General features: G+C 40.0%; 1 protein-coding gene across 6 annotated transcripts in view; it reads right to left on the bottom strand.

Annotated features, from left to right (window-relative positions):
* Nucleotides 1-10,477, bottom strand: part of LOC102421776 (fatty acid desaturase 2-like protein FADS2P1) — a 28,797-nt gene extending 18,320 nt beyond the window's left edge. For 4 of the 6 annotated variants that reach the window (XM_023756584.1, XM_014458537.2, XM_023756585.1 and 1 more), the window contains exons 1-2: nucleotides 9,872-10,476; nucleotides 2,762-2,872 (exon numbers count right to left, since the gene is read on the bottom strand). In XM_023756584.1, the coding sequence (XP_023612352.1) occupies nucleotides 2,762-2,872; nucleotides 9,872-10,261 (501 nt within the window). In that variant the 5' untranslated portion in view covers nucleotides 10,262-10,476. Of the gene's footprint in view, nucleotides 1-2,761; nucleotides 2,873-9,871 lie in introns of all 6 variants that reach the window. The other 2 variants (XM_023756587.1, XM_023756586.1) reach the window with 1 other exon arrangement.
* Nucleotides 10,478-15,425: the final 4,948 nt, after the last annotated feature.

The following is a 15,425-nucleotide window of genomic DNA, read 5'->3' on the forward strand; positions in this document are numbered from 1 at the left end:
CTTTGGAGAACTTTGTTGTCTGTATGGATCTATGTTACCATAGATACTGGTACAGTTTACAAGTGATATTTTACAGTTTTAAAAAGTATTTTTATTGTTGACAGTATTACAGTTATCCCCCATTTCTGCCCCTTTGTCCCCTCCACCTGGCCCCTGCCCCACCTCAGGCTTTCACTTCACTGTTATCTATCCATAGGTTATGCATATATGCATATAAATTCTTTGGTTAATCTCTTCCTGCCCTCCCACCCTCCTTCCCTCTGAGATCTGTCAGTCTGTTACACTGTCAATTGTTTATATTATCAAAGGGCTGGTACATAGACAATGATGAAGATAAACAGATATAGGTCATTTAGATTAGCTCAATGGATAAATTCCTTGTGAGCTGCTCAATAGATCCCCAGAAACAAGACAGATCTCTAGTGGCATTAGAGGGTCTGCTTGTTGGAAAGGTCCTGGTTCTGTGCACATGCACCCGGCATATGTGCATGTGTGTGTATGTACAATGCTAGCCTCCATTGTCACATCATACTAGAGAGCCAGTGCAAAGACTGGGCAGAAATATCTCTTAGCTTAATGACTATTATGGGGTTGAAACCAGGCCTATTGGGAAAGTGACCAGAGTATAAGAAAGAACAGGATTGTTCCGATGTAAGAAAGAAATTTGAAATAAAAAAGAGCTAGGAACATAATTTTAGAAGTCAAACAACTTCATTGAAAAATTCATTTGCCTGGGAAAAGTCTGGATGGGCTCATCAATGAGGCCCCCATCAACCCTGGAATCTGGAGGCCATACATAATTTTAATAGGTCATCTCTAGAGTGCCTCAGAGCTTGGTCATGTTTTCCAACCTATTTATTTACAGAGACAGGGTTGCCAAAGCCCAGAAGAGTGATTGGTCTGAAACCATCAGCAAGTCAGTGACAGATGCTGGATTTAAACGTATGCTTCCTGACACCCAGTTTTGTGCTTAAACACTAATTGTCTACATATATATCTCTGGGTAAATACAAGATAATCATTCATTGTCTAAAAGAGTGTTGATCTCTGGGGGTAACCCTAAATTTTCTTTAGTTTTATATCTATCTGTACTTACATATGTATCTTCACATAGATGCACTAAAGAAAATTTATGGTAGATCGTTACCTCCAGAGACCAACACTCTTTTAAAAAATGAACACTTATAGCTCTTAGCCATTAGTGGGAGTTTCATTTCCCTAGAGAATATTTTTGGGAAAAACAAGCTTTGCATTATCTTCCTCTTTTAACTCAGAGCCTCCTGCCCTAAGTGATATTGAGTTCATGATAATGATAGCATATAAAATTTATTGAGCATTTACTGTGTTCCCGACACTGGTCTGAGCATTTAAATGCCTTTAACTCTTTCCATAATATCCCAATAACGCTGATAATGTTGGTTTCATTGTTGCCATTTTACAGAGAGAGAAGCTGAGCTGCAGAGAGTTTTGGTAACTGGTCTAAACTCATACAAATTATGGCAGGGGTAGGTTGTGAGTCTAAGCTGTCTACTCTCAGAGCCCACCCTTCTGAACGCAGAGCCATGCTTCTTGACACACACAGCCTTGTGGGATGCACATGGATCTAAGCAGTGGTTCTCAACCTTCCTAATGCCGCGACCCTTTAATACAGTTCCTCATGTTGTGGTGACCCCCAACCATAAAATTATTTTTGTTGCTACTCCATAACTGCAATTTTGTTACTGTTATGAATCGTACTGTAAATATCTGATATGCAGGATGTATTTAAGCGACCCCTGTGAAAGGGTCATTCGACCCCCAAAGGGGTCGTGACCCACAGGTTGAGAACCACTGAGTGAGCTGAAGTGTTTGTCTCAGGTCTACACATAACCAGTTCTATATCTTCAGATTCTCCCTGGACCTCTGTGAGTTTGATTCCTCATTTCTTAAAGTGGAAATATAATCCTTATTCTACCTGCCTCACAGTGATAGATGGGGTCAGCACTTTGCACAAATTATTTCCAAAGAATTATAAAGTGCAAGCTGTTTATTAGCTGAAATCCCTTTAAGCTTTATGTAAAATCATCCTGGTGAATTTTAATCTTATAGAGACCCTGTCCTTTGGAAGACAATGCTCAGGTAGCCAAAGTATTGGAGGAAGAAAGAGTGATGTCCTTCCTTGGGAAACCCTAATGGATAGAGTTCAGAAAAGAGTGACTTGAAGTCTCGGTACTTCAACACACCAGCTGTGGGACATTCAGAAAGGAATTCATTTTCCCTGGACTATAATTTCCCCAAACCTCAAAAGGGCAGTAGTCAGAATATAGTCACATCTTTGATGCAACAGCTATTTATGTAGTTTCTATTATATGTCTGATCCTGTGCAGATGAGTCCTGAGGACATAAGCCACATAGACACAATCTCTTCTCTCATGGAACACAGTGTATCAGGGAGCATAGACATAGACATTAAACTAATAATTACAAGCAGTCACTGGCAAAAATTATATGTATAAATTACCTGGCATGGAGTAGGTGTTTAGAGACATGGAATTACTGTTTGGCACAGGACCAAAAATTCTATTCCTTTGTTTCACAGAGGTTTCAGAGTTCTGAGTGGGAGGAGAACATTGTTTGGAAATATGTGGCATCCACTTATTCACACTACTGCAGGTCCACCCAGGCATGATGGCTGGGTGCTCACAGAAAATGATAAGTTGAACCTGAAATATACCTTGGCCCCATCCCTCCACATATTCTTGAGGCCTGAGACATCACTCACGTTTTTGTTTCTCTCCTGGCTGGGCTCTCCTGGGGCAAGCTCTCCAATGAGCAGTGGCTTAAGGTACAATCGTGCAATGTCAAGCTCCAGGTGCATGGCTCTGAAGACATCCTGGAGACCAGAGGGAATTGTTAGAGGCTAGAAGAGACATGCTTATCTACAGATTAGTTCCCTTCCTGACCTCACCCTGTGCCCATCTTGAGAACCAGACAGACTCCGTTGTAGAGAATTTGCATACAATTCCTGGCTGATGCTTTAAGTGGACTGAACAAAATTACCCTTGGAAATATTTGATGAAAGCTGGAGATCCACCTACTGAATGCACTGATTCACTAGGCAAGTCCAATGCAGCCAGATTTTCCCCAAGAATTGGAAGAGACCTCTATTTATTTTACTGAGAACCAGAAGAAATAGTGGCTTGAGTTTATGGGCCATCATAAATCTTTCAAGTCCAACATCATGCTTGGGGTTGAAGTTGCTTACACTAGCTAAGCCATGCAGCAATCAAGACTGGCTATGCAGATCATGTCTTCCATCCAAGTCTGCCTCTGGGTTCTTAGCCAAGGACCAGAGGAATGGGGTTCTTGAATTAAGTTATTTAAAAAACAAAAACAAAAACCACAAAGTTGATAATGGTTAAGAAAAATATGGAAGAAAGTGTGGGAGTATAGCCCTTGAGCTCTGGGTTATCTGGAGTAGCACACTCCTGGCTAAGTTTGTCACTGATCCTAAAAACATGAGGCAGTATCTGCAGGGGCTTGTGGCAGCCAGACACAGAATTGAGTTGATCAATTCTACTTTTCCATCTCAGGTCCCTTGCTAAGTAAAGATTTCAAATGGCTATGAGAAGCAGCAGTGGTTCCTATATCATGCTTATATTTGGAAGTGAGAGACATCCTCTTCCTTTGGGGATTTAAAGTTGTGGAGGGAGGGAGATTTTCTAAGAGGAAGATGCTGGACTTTCTGCTATTATGGCTTTGGGGATGAGGGTGATTAAAAATGAAGAAATATAAACAAGGTTGTGACTTGAATACTTGGAAACCATACACATTACTCTGAGTTATGTTGTTGCATAGTACTAATTAAGTAGACACAGGAGCAACCTTCCTATATATAAATCCTACTTTGCCACCTACTAGCTGTGTAGTTGTGGACAAGTCTCTTGACCTAGTTGTACTTCTCTTTTCTCTAACATGAAAGTGATGATAATAGCTGCTCAAGTCAGAAAAGAATTATATGTATTAAGTGAATTAATTAGAATATGGTTGGCAGATAGACAATTCTCAATATATGTTAGTTATCTTTCTTGTATATCTCTAGTGATAAGAACTTACTACTTATCTTCTCTGCATGCAGCAATTCAGATATTTTATTCCGATATTCCAATTTCTAATGTGTTGTGAGCTCTCAATTATTTTGCTAAATATGATAAACTCACCATCTTTAAATCATAGAGCAACTTTAGACATAGCCAAGAACTACATACCCTACTTATATAAAGGTGCTTATATAATGAATAAGGTTAATTGGAAATCTGCAATATCAACTCTGGATTTATTTCACCTAGAGTCACTGATGTGAAAAGAGATTTGTATCTGCTAAAAGCAGTCTAAGCTCGACTGTCCATTCTGCTTCTGCACACCTCCTCTAACCCCCTTGGAAAATGCCAAACTATATGATTTGAAAGGTGTTTTTTATTGTCACATTCAATGATTCTGAAACTTAGTTCCCCTAACCATGAAGAGAATCATTTAGTGATTAAGAAGGTGATTAAAGTATTTCCTGATGATCCAGACTGAAAAATCATGGTCTGCTTGCTGTTTGGGAGCAGATTAGAATGCAAAGCATTCTGATTGATATAGATCAGAGTGTAAAGGAGAGGTAAGCTATTGAAATTTCATCTTAGTCTGAGCAGTCATCCAAAGTCCTGGAACAGTGTGCTGACAAGCACATTCCTCTGGGTTCAGTATTTCTTCTGACCCCCTGCAAGGTTCAGTACTGTGATAGCAGGTACTGAAGACCTACACATTGTTCCAGAACAGTATGCATTGCCCTGCTCTGAGGAATTCTTTTCATTGTATTGATGGGCAGTACAATAAAAAAGTTTAGCTAGTCTTAGAATACTTGATGTAGAAGAATTTCCTAATAGAGACTGAATGTTGAGTCAGTTGTGAAATCCCCTCTTGAAAGACCTGCAAAAACGAGTTCTGTTACCAACATTCTTGGGCAAGTATGTTCCTGCTGAAGGAAGGAGAGGGGATAAAATGAAGGGGAAAAGAGATACTGCCAATATTTATTGAATGTGTCCTATGTACAAGGTACTCAATGGGCCAATTCACAATCATCATCTTAGTGCTGTGGGGTTTCATTGATTCTATTGTAAAGGTAAAGAAACCATGTCTCAGAGGGGAGAAATGTCTGGCCCCAAATGCCAGAGTGAATAGTAGAGTCAGGATTTGAATTCAGGGCTTTGTGACTTTAAAGCCACGAAGCTGTAAAGCTCCATTCCAGCCTTAACATGAACATATATTTTTGAAAGACCTCTCAAGAGAGGAGCAACATCATGACACTTAGTTCCTAGAACTTTTCAGGTTATATTGTAAACAACCTGTGTCTCCACCCCTTCTCCAGTGATCTTTGAGTTTTTTGAAGATTGGGACCATGTACTATTGATTACATTATACATACCATCTATCAGTATGCCTGGAGTATGGCATGTGATCATGTATGTCTAATGGATAAGGGAAATGAATGAATGAATAAATGAATATAGGGTTTTTCTTTTTTTCTTTTTAATCCTCACCCGAGGATATTTTTCCATTGATTTTTAGAGAGCATGGAAGAGAAAGAGAGAAACATTGATGTGAAGGAAACACATTGATTGGTTGCCTCCTGCACATGTTCCGACCAGGGCCCTGGCTGAGGAGCCTGCAATGGAGGTACAAGCCTTTGGAGGTCAAACCCAGGACCCCTTGGTCCACAGGCTCATACTCTATCCGCTGAACCAAACCGGCTAGGGCTGAATATAGAGTTTTTATAACAAGTAGAAATTTGGGATCATCAAAGTGTCGAACTCAGAGGATATAGTTCTTAAGCATTACTGTCTCCTTCCTATCCACTGTATCTCTCATTTTCTGACCTTTCTGCTGCTTTAGCCTCTCCATTTTCATCTGTTAGCCTTTTGAATTTCTTCTCAACCATCATCTGTACTCCTAAACCTATTCATAAATTTATATCAAAATTTATTATTTTCAAAACAGTATACACACAGGAAAAATGTGATTTTCACAACTAGCTTGGAAATCCTGATAATTTTTTGCTGCTTTTTAATGGGGGACAACAAGATGTGCTTTACTATAAAAGCAGTATGATTCCTAGTGGAAGAGAAAAGTATGTAATGCCAGAGACAAAATCTTGCCTTTACAATTCAAGTACTGTATCCAGGTTGTGCCCTGCATTAAGGCACCCAGCCAGGAGGGAATGTATGGGCTGAAATTCAGCCAGCACTCTGCTTGCCAACTCTTCAGCTGCAACCACCCACAGTCACAGTGCAGGCTAGTAGGGGAGCAGGCTGGTTTATATTGGGAAGATTACTTAGTTTTTTAAACCTTCGTCTTTTTTCTAAATGTGGATAATACTACTACTTAGTCTGCCCCATAGTTTCATTAATTCCTATGATCATTTATTCAGTCATTCCAAAACCGGTTGAGAATCTAGATAGGTGGTTAAATTTTGGAATCAGACATCATTAAATGACTGCATTTTTGTATTATTTAATTCATCTGAGGTGGGTTAAAATTTCCCAAAATTCAGGAAAGAAAAAACTGATGACAAATGTATGCATGAATCGCAAAACAAAATCACTAGAACCTTGATTTACTCACTTCAGAAAAGCTCATCAGAATATTCAATGCCCAACCACAGACACCCATTACCACCTCTTCGAGTAATTTCTTCTCTGCTCACCCTTTTCAGATTTCATCTGCTCCAAAGCAATGGTTAGAACAAGTTTGCCTCATATTTTGGGTAGAGCATGAGTTGTGAGAAGGCCGATTTGTGAGGAGAATGCAATTTTTACTATTTTCTTGGGAGAGAACCAATTTTGAGTAGAGAATGTCACATGAACTCACCCAGATTTCTTTTCGTCCTCGGGGATAAGCAGAGAGTTATTTTTCTCACTGCAACTCATTCTATTTCTTGAGAACTTTCAATATTTGAAAACTCTTCCTTATACTAAGATATTTTTTCTATGATACTTTCAGCTGAGCTCCAGCCCAAACTCTCTCTCTCTTTCCACTCTCCCTACGAACCGGCTCCCCTGTCCCGTAATAGATATCACCACCTAGTTACCTAAGCCAGGTATCCATAAGTCAGTTTAGAGTCCTTCATCCTATTTACTTATGCAGTCACTCATAAGTGAATGAATGTCCTTTTATAAGGAGGATGAAGGCTTGGGGAAGAGTCGCTGTGTCAATAAATTTTAAAAAAGGTGCGTACTCTGGACAGGTGTAGTCATGAGTCCAGGGGCAACACAAAGAGACTATTTTTGGGTCCACATTTTCCTTTCAGGGCATAACCTACAAAGACCTCTCAAGTCATAGAGTATTGGACATCAAGGCCTCTGACTTTGTTCTGCCCTCTTTCCCTAGAGAGCATGGTGCCCTCCACCTTGTACCCTCTGTTTCCAATAGATGGCATCCAATAGAATCAGGATTTCTAAGCTGGTAGTAAACAGAAAGTAATAATCACACCCCGGAGGCTATGGATGTCGGAGATATGAATAGTTGTAGCTACAATGGAATGGAACTTTATTAAAGTGTCCGACATTGTTCTGAACACTTTACAAGCATCAGTCCCATTTACCATAGACCAGTTAGATGGGTAATGCCGATGGTGAAGCTGAGGTGCAGAGCATTCCAATAACTTTTCCCGGTTCATTGAAGGACCCCAAATCCCAGGCTCTCCATTCACTGAGTAGTCACAGCATGTTGTGGGTGTCAGAATTTCCCCAGCACCCTCCCAAACTTCTTGAGCCACCTTCCCTTGGAGAATCTTTTCTCTGAACATTTTTAGATTCACTTTCCTAATATCTGAGGTCCATGACTGAACATGCTCAGGATTTTCATTCTCAGGATATGAATCCTAAGGTGGCATGAGTATTTTCCCCTGGGGTTCTGATAGTTTCTATTTTATTAATCAATTCTCCTTGTTGGCTAGAATTAGATCAGAATCACGTCTTTTCCTAACTTCTGGGAGGTAAAAATGATCAGCAAATTAGAGATTTATCATCTGAGCTGCCTCTAGCTTGGAATTTATCCATGATTTTCATGGTGGCTGAGACCCACGTCTTTGCCAACACATCCTCTGAGTTCATTCTATGACTTGAGTTAGGAAAGCAACAACCATATTTTCTCTGAGTTGTGGGAATGCGGGAAGGGATACTTAGGAATCTGTAGTATTTTTTATTCCATTTTGTTTTTGTTACTTTCTCTTTCTATTCTTGCACACATTCTTTCCACCTCACTTCTATCCTCAGCTCTCTGGATTCCTACCCATCATTTATCTTCCTGATACAAAAGTACTCCCATCCCTTGCTACAAGCACATGCTCATTTTCTCAATAAAAGGTTGAACTTTGTTTAAAAAAAATGTCTGATGGAAATGTTGGGGAAGTAGCAAGGTATGTTCAGAAATGTATTTGCCTGACTGTAGAATCAAGATATGAAGATGGTGGAAGAAGAACCTGCTCCACATATTAATTTTCTGATTTTGGCTTAGTTAGAACTTTTTCTAATATGTTTTTATTGATTGATTGAGAGAGAGAGAGAGAGAGAGAGAGATAGAGAGATAGAAACATGAATGAGAAATATCATGGAACATCTGCCTCCTGCACTCCCTCTAGTGGGGATTGAGCCCACAACCTGGGCATGTATCCTGATTGGGAATTGAATGGTAACCTCTTGATTCCTTGGCAGACACTCAACTGCTGAGCCATTCTGGCTGGACAAGGTTAGTTATATCTTTTTACTCTCATTTCTTCAAATGTGTAATGTGGGCAATAAAATTTCTAATTGGCAAAAAATAATCTTCCTTATTGAATATTTTAAAAGGGCTTCCTAAATGCATCTAAGGATTCAAAAGACCTTCCTATTAAATGTTAAATGGAAATTTTATTTGTAAGGACTCAGCTACAAAGGCTTTTATGGTAAAACACCTCCCTGATTTCAAAATTTGGCAATATTACTTGGTGGCTGTGTGCATTATTTGCCTCTTTGAACATTAATTATCTGTAATATGGAGATGGTATCCACCTTCCCCATGGTGAGGTTTAAGTGAGGTGATGCATTTGAATGTGTCTAAGGTATTCTAGGCATCCAATAAATGTTACACTATTTTATTTCCTTTGCTGCTTTGGTGTGGGAGGGTGATGAGAAGTAGTGAAGAAAAGTGGAAGATTGGAAGCTAAGAAAGATAAGTTTTTGAATCTGAGCTCTGTTGTTAGGTGACCTTGGGCCAATCAGTTATCTTCTCTGATTTTAATTTCTTCTTCCATAAAAGTGAGTTGTATTACCTCTTTGACACTGAATGAACTGCAGGACACAAAAGAGCTCTGCAAAGCCTAAAAGCCTATGTAATTGTAGGCTTTCACCATTGTTATTAACAACATTTTTACTAGTATGCTTAATAGATGAGTCACTGACTTTCTTTTAAACACTCCAAATTAAAGAGCCTGAGAAATTTATACTTGGGTACATTTCCCCCCCTCTCCCCCCCCCAGATTTTACTCACCTATTTGTAACTTTCTTCTTACAAAACAGCAACTCCATTTCAAAGCAAAACACCAAGAACAAAACGAAAACCAGAAGGCACAAATATAGTACCCACTGTCAACATCTGAGCTCATCCCAAACCTGATTCACATAATAGCTAGACCTTGAGGCTTACGTTGCTTCCGAATCCTTGCCGGATAGGAATCCTGAAAAATTAGTTTGGGAGGAGATGAGCTGTTGTGGAGCGTGAGCACCTACTTGACATGCTTTTGGGAAGAGAGTTAAGGTCCCACCCAGCCAGCAGCTGGAACAGAGAGAGGATAGAACTTGGCGTTCCTTACCGTGGCATCTTCCCCCGCATAGTGGTTGAGAACCCGCCGGCCACCTGGATGTCGGTCTGCCCAGCTAGTAACATCGTAGACCTTGCGATTGATCACCAGCCACTGGTCGGTCTCCTGATTGTGTCTCTGGATCTCCTGCCAACTGTACAAGTTGAGGCTCTTTCTAGGTGTGTCACCTTTCCCATCTGCCTCCTGCTTTGGGGAGACCTTTGCTTTCCCGTTTGCTTCTGGTTTGTCGTTTGCCTGATGCTTCTCCTCCAGGGGCAGCTGACTCTTTCCTACAAGGCTCCCATTGCCTGCATGCTTTTCTTCAACCTTCGTCATCACAGAAACCCTGAGATTTCTGGGTTGACTCCTGAAACTTCTAATCCTCACCTCTGATTGGTTCATAAACTAATCCCTCTTTCCCTTTTATTCCATTTGTAGTATGATGCCTGCACAGAACACTTCTTTTTAGCTTAATTTTCTCTTCCCAAACTTGATGGTGAACATATCCCCAGCCTCTCACTTCTGTCTGTCCTGAATCTTTTCTCCCCAGATGGAGGCCGAACCACCTTTCTCTCCTCACTTCTCTCCCTGCTGGCTGGTCTCTTAGCAGCATCTGTCACCATTAAGTCCTTAAGTAAAGAGTTGTGACCAATGGTAGTCCAGCACAATGTTGTTGCCTGCCCCCACCCCCACCCCCAGGAGGAGGGGCTAGGGCTCTGTTAAGTAACTTTCTGCTCTGCATCAAGGTGGGTTGGGTTCCTAGCTCTCTGAATGAAAACATTCAGATTTCTTAATTCAACATGTGAGCAGAAGTTTTCAAAATCTCCAGGATGACATGAATGCTTCATGGACTTGACAGCTATTTCTTTCCAGGGCTTTTAAACTTTTTAAAAATACTTCTTGTAAAGGTTTATATTTACCAAAAGAGCATGTCAACAGTAAACCAGTTTCTCTCTTTTATTTCCCTTTGAAAGCTGTCCAAATCTGTCCACACACCTGAAAGTAACAGCCACAGCTGTTTGCTAGAACACATGATTTATTTACAAAACCCTGGTCATGTGCTTTATCTGGTTGTATCCTCACATTAACCTTTTGAGGGAGGTGCTGTTAGTGTCTCATGTTCCAGGTGAGAAAACACTGGCTGAAGACCTCAGGTAAGATGAGCCACAATCACCTTATCAGTGAGAAGTAAATCCAGATTTTCTGATTCCAAGTCCCGAACTCTTTCCATTCAGTTCTCTGAATCTAGGGTCTAGACATAACTTGACTCGGTGGTTTAGAAATGAGGTGAAGAAGAGATTACAGGGTGATGGTGGTGGTGGTGTCTTAATGTTAAAAAGAAATAATAGAAAAAGACCATTTTCATATTTAGAAATTGATACTGAGTAAATCATCAGTGTTTCAGCCCAAGATTTATGTACTCAGGGATTTATTCCAGTATGATTTACGATTTATAAATGCTAAAAATCAGCAATGGCTTAAATGTCCAACTATAAACAAGGCTGTTTTTTATGTATAAATGGAATATATATATATATATGATATTTAATTATATATATAATATTTAATTACATGGACTAATGTTTGCAAAATAAGAAGTAAAAAATTAGTAAATAATATTCTGCTCATGATTGGAGAAAAAAATGCTAAAATATTGGCATTAGTTCTCCCTGTTATTAAAGTTTTTTTCTCTTTTTTTATTCTGTGTGGTCCTTTAAATTTTTTTTTTTTTTTTGCAAATGAAGACATGTTACTTTTATAATTTAGATAAAGCAGGATTTTGTTTTCTTAAATAGGGAACCCAAGAAAGAAAGAAAATGCATAGATTTTGGAGCTAGAAGAATCTGGGACCATATTTGAGCTCTTCTACTTATTAGCTGTACAACATGATGTGAATTACTTTACTTCTTTGGTTTTTCATTTTTCCATCTGTAAAGTGAAAAAATAAACACAATTCTCAGAACTACATTAAATTAACGTGTTATGGTATTTACAGAAACCCTCAGTAATTTCCATAATTTCTGTATGGGAGTTTTATAAATCCAACATAAATACATTTGGTATTCAGAAGCTACATATATAAGTCCAGGATAGCTCTGGAATTTCAGTATAAGTGAGGTTTGAAGACTACAACCTGGTTGGAAGTTTGTGGGAGAGGGAGTTCAGGGAGTTGTGCCTTCGATATCAAATAGACTTATAAAGACAGCTCCTCATTTCTTTAAAACATTTGTACTTGTTTTGTACAGTCTCTCTGAAGGCCAGGAGACTGTTTACAATCCTGGAAATAACAAACTTTGGAGCCAGAAATATCTCAGCTGAATATTCTTACACAAGATTCTTATGATCTCTGTGCCTCAGTTTTGTTAGTTTATAAAATGGGGTGAACAGAAACTACACTCATAAGTTTGCAAGAGAGATTAAATTCTATTATGTACTAGAGGCTTGCAGTCCGGGAGCCCTCGGGGGATGTCTGCCTGCTGGCTTAGGCCTGCTCCCTCTCACAGTCCGGGACCCATCACTCCTTACCACCCACCTGCAGTGGAGGTGGGAGAGGTTGTGAGCCCAGCTTCTGGCTGAGTGGTGCTCCCCCTGTGGGAGTGCACTGACCACCAGGGGGAAGCTCCTGCATTGAGCATCTGCTCTCTGGTGGTCAGTGCATGTCATAGCAACCAGTCGTTCTGTCATTCAGTCGATTTGCATATTAGGGTTTTATTATATAGGAAGGGAAGAGATTAGCATAGTACCTAATACCTAGAGGTTGCAATAGATGAAGCAGCTGTTATTATTGTTATTGTAGATATTTTTATTTTTGCTTTGGAAAGTAGTCACCTGTGTTTGTTATTCTTTCAGACTCTCAAGCCTCACATAATTTTATTTGTTTTAAAAGAAATATTATAGAAAACACCTTCATTATTAAGGCCCAGGAAAAGAGACCAGAGGTGTTTGATTATGGAAGGTGAAACTCTTTTGATTCTGCCTTTTGTCCACCCCAAAATAAAGGGGACATCTGGGACTTTTTAGGCTAGGAGTTCTGTTCTATCTTCTCTCAGGAGGGACTGACTCCCCATAATTTCATTCTTATTTTACTCAATTCTGTGGAATAAAGAGAGAAACAGGGTAGTGGAAGAGAAATGGATAAATGTGAATGAAATTATATCCTACCCAGCTGGTGCAGAGGGGTTAAGAACTAGGAGAAAGCCTATGTAGTTACCTAAATATTTAGCTATGCTTGTTTGATTGATTGATTCCTAAAGGTGCATGCCTGAGATGTTTTCCTTCAAGATAAGAAAAGCCGTTAGCCCAGCTGGTGTGGCTCAGTCAGCCTGTGAACCAGGAGGTCATGGTTTGATTCCCAGTCAGAGCACATGTCTGAGTTGTGGGCTTGATCCCCAGTAGGGGGCATGCAGGAGGAAGCTGATAAAGATTCTCTTTCATCATTAATATTTCTATCTCTCCCTCTCCCTCTTCTCTGAAATCAATATATTAAAACAAATTCTATAAAAAGAAACAAGAAAAGCTGCTAGAAAACCTCCAGAGATCAGTTGAAATGGATCAGAGAACACTTCGATGGGCTCAATTGGAATTTCTTTCATTACTCCCTCATAGTAATACTAAAATCTCCCCCAGGTGAGGGCTTACCTGCTGTTTTCTGTGCACGTGATGCATATCTAGCCATGTCCATTTACTGTGCATGCTCACCCAAAACATACCTCAACATGCTATGATGTAAGCAACAGCCCTATAAAACCATCTGGTCTTTTGTTCTTGGCGAGAAACTGCTCAGGGAATGACCCCCAGTGCACTCCTTGTTTGCTGGCCAGCAATAAACTTTCTTGGAATGTGTTTTTGGCTGACCTCTACCAAGTGGCTGGACCCCATTCCAGTCAATATCAAAATGAGATTTAAAAAAAGGGAGCAGATAAGAAAGAAGGAAGTGGTATGGAGTAAAGAAAGGAAGTGCCTATTATAGTGGTAAAAACTGACTAGGTGACGAGGATGCTGGTTACAGGGTGACCCCCAACTAACTGCTTGCCTTGTGCCTTCACTGAGACTGAGTTTCCTTATATGTAACATGGGAAGTTGAAATGGACAGGGCTCCAACGATGCTTTGAGTTTAATAGTCTATGAAAAGATGAGCGAACCTTCCTAACCTCATTTTATAAGGAAGTGTAACAATGGGCTTCTGTGTAGCTTTTGTGTACTAGTAAATAGCTGTAGAGTGCTGCTGGCCAACAGGAATGAACCTGCCCTTCCCAGAGGGACCTCTGTGGTTTTGGAGCAGCCTAGAGCTAGTTCCTCCACTGGCCTTGTCACAGACGGAGAGCACACGACCTTTGCTTGCTGAGGGCCAGTCTCTCCCTTCTCATGCAAGGCCCAGAAAGTATTGGTACTGGAGGTTTTCTTAGCAAAAGTCCTCAGCACACTGGGCTCCCAATAAACATTCCTTTTCAGAATAGATGCAAGTTGGTCAGAACCTGGGTATTGTTGGTTGTGTGCAAATCGTTCCCAGATCAGCCTTCTGGAGATCTGATTCCCCCCAAGTAACTCATCTTCCCAATGATGATCTAACTCTGGGGGAAATGAGGTAAGTGCCTCGTCTCAGAGGTAATGCTGAAGATTTTCTATAAGGGTAGGATTCTGGAATATCAATTCCACACGTAGCTTTTTGAGAAGCTAGCATCTTTCACCAGTGGAGTCATTCGTTTATTTACAGATCAGTCTGAGCCTGTTATTGAGTAGCTTCCAGAGGGCTGGCATAGTGCTCTAGGGCTTCATTGGCTTTTAAAAAAAAAGGTGAGTGTTTCTGACCTCATTTTTTTTTCATGGAAGTCAGAGTAGGGGTTAACCACGACTTGAATATATGTATTCACTTACTCAGGAGATTTGAGGTAGTATCCTTGGTCCAGACAGGTTAGACCAGGGCCTTCGGAATCTCAGCACCCTACCTCTCAGCCTGAAGCTTGTCAGACGCATATAGTAGTTTCTCCTGACATTAAGGACCTTTACAGAATTTATCAAAGCTTTACAAAGAATTTATCATTTTCTATTTGCCATGCTAAATAGCCTGGAGATGAGAGGTGAATAAAACTTCCTTTTCTCTGGAGAGCATTTAGTTTCTTTTAGAGAGGCAGACTTCCAGAGTTCACATCCAGGACTATTGCTTCTAGCTCTGTGAACTTAGACAAGTGTCTCAACCTCAGATTTTTATAAAATGGGGATGATGCTCATAATACTGAATACCTCATGGAATTTTTTTTGTGAAGATTAAATGTGTTAATTCATGTAAAGGGCTTAGCATGTATTAAGTTCTCTGTAAGTGCTAGCTACTAGTACTCTGAGTCAGCATATTATTCAACTGTAGCAAATATTTGATGAGCACTTGCTATGGCTATGTAGGGCATCTTTACAATAATTCTGTTTTCTTCTTCTTCTTCTTCTTCTTCTTCTTCTTCTTCTTCTTCTTCTTCTTCTTCTTCTTCTTCTTTTCAATTACAGTTGACATTCAATATTATTCTGTATTAGTTTCAGATGTACAGCAAAGTGGTTAGAAAATCTAGTACTTTAT

Source organism: Myotis lucifugus, unplaced genomic scaffold, assembly GCF_000147115.1.
Source record: "Myotis lucifugus unplaced genomic scaffold, Myoluc2.0 scaffold_97, whole genome shotgun sequence".
Classification (NCBI taxonomy): Eukaryota; Metazoa; Chordata; class Mammalia; order Chiroptera; family Vespertilionidae; genus Myotis; species Myotis lucifugus.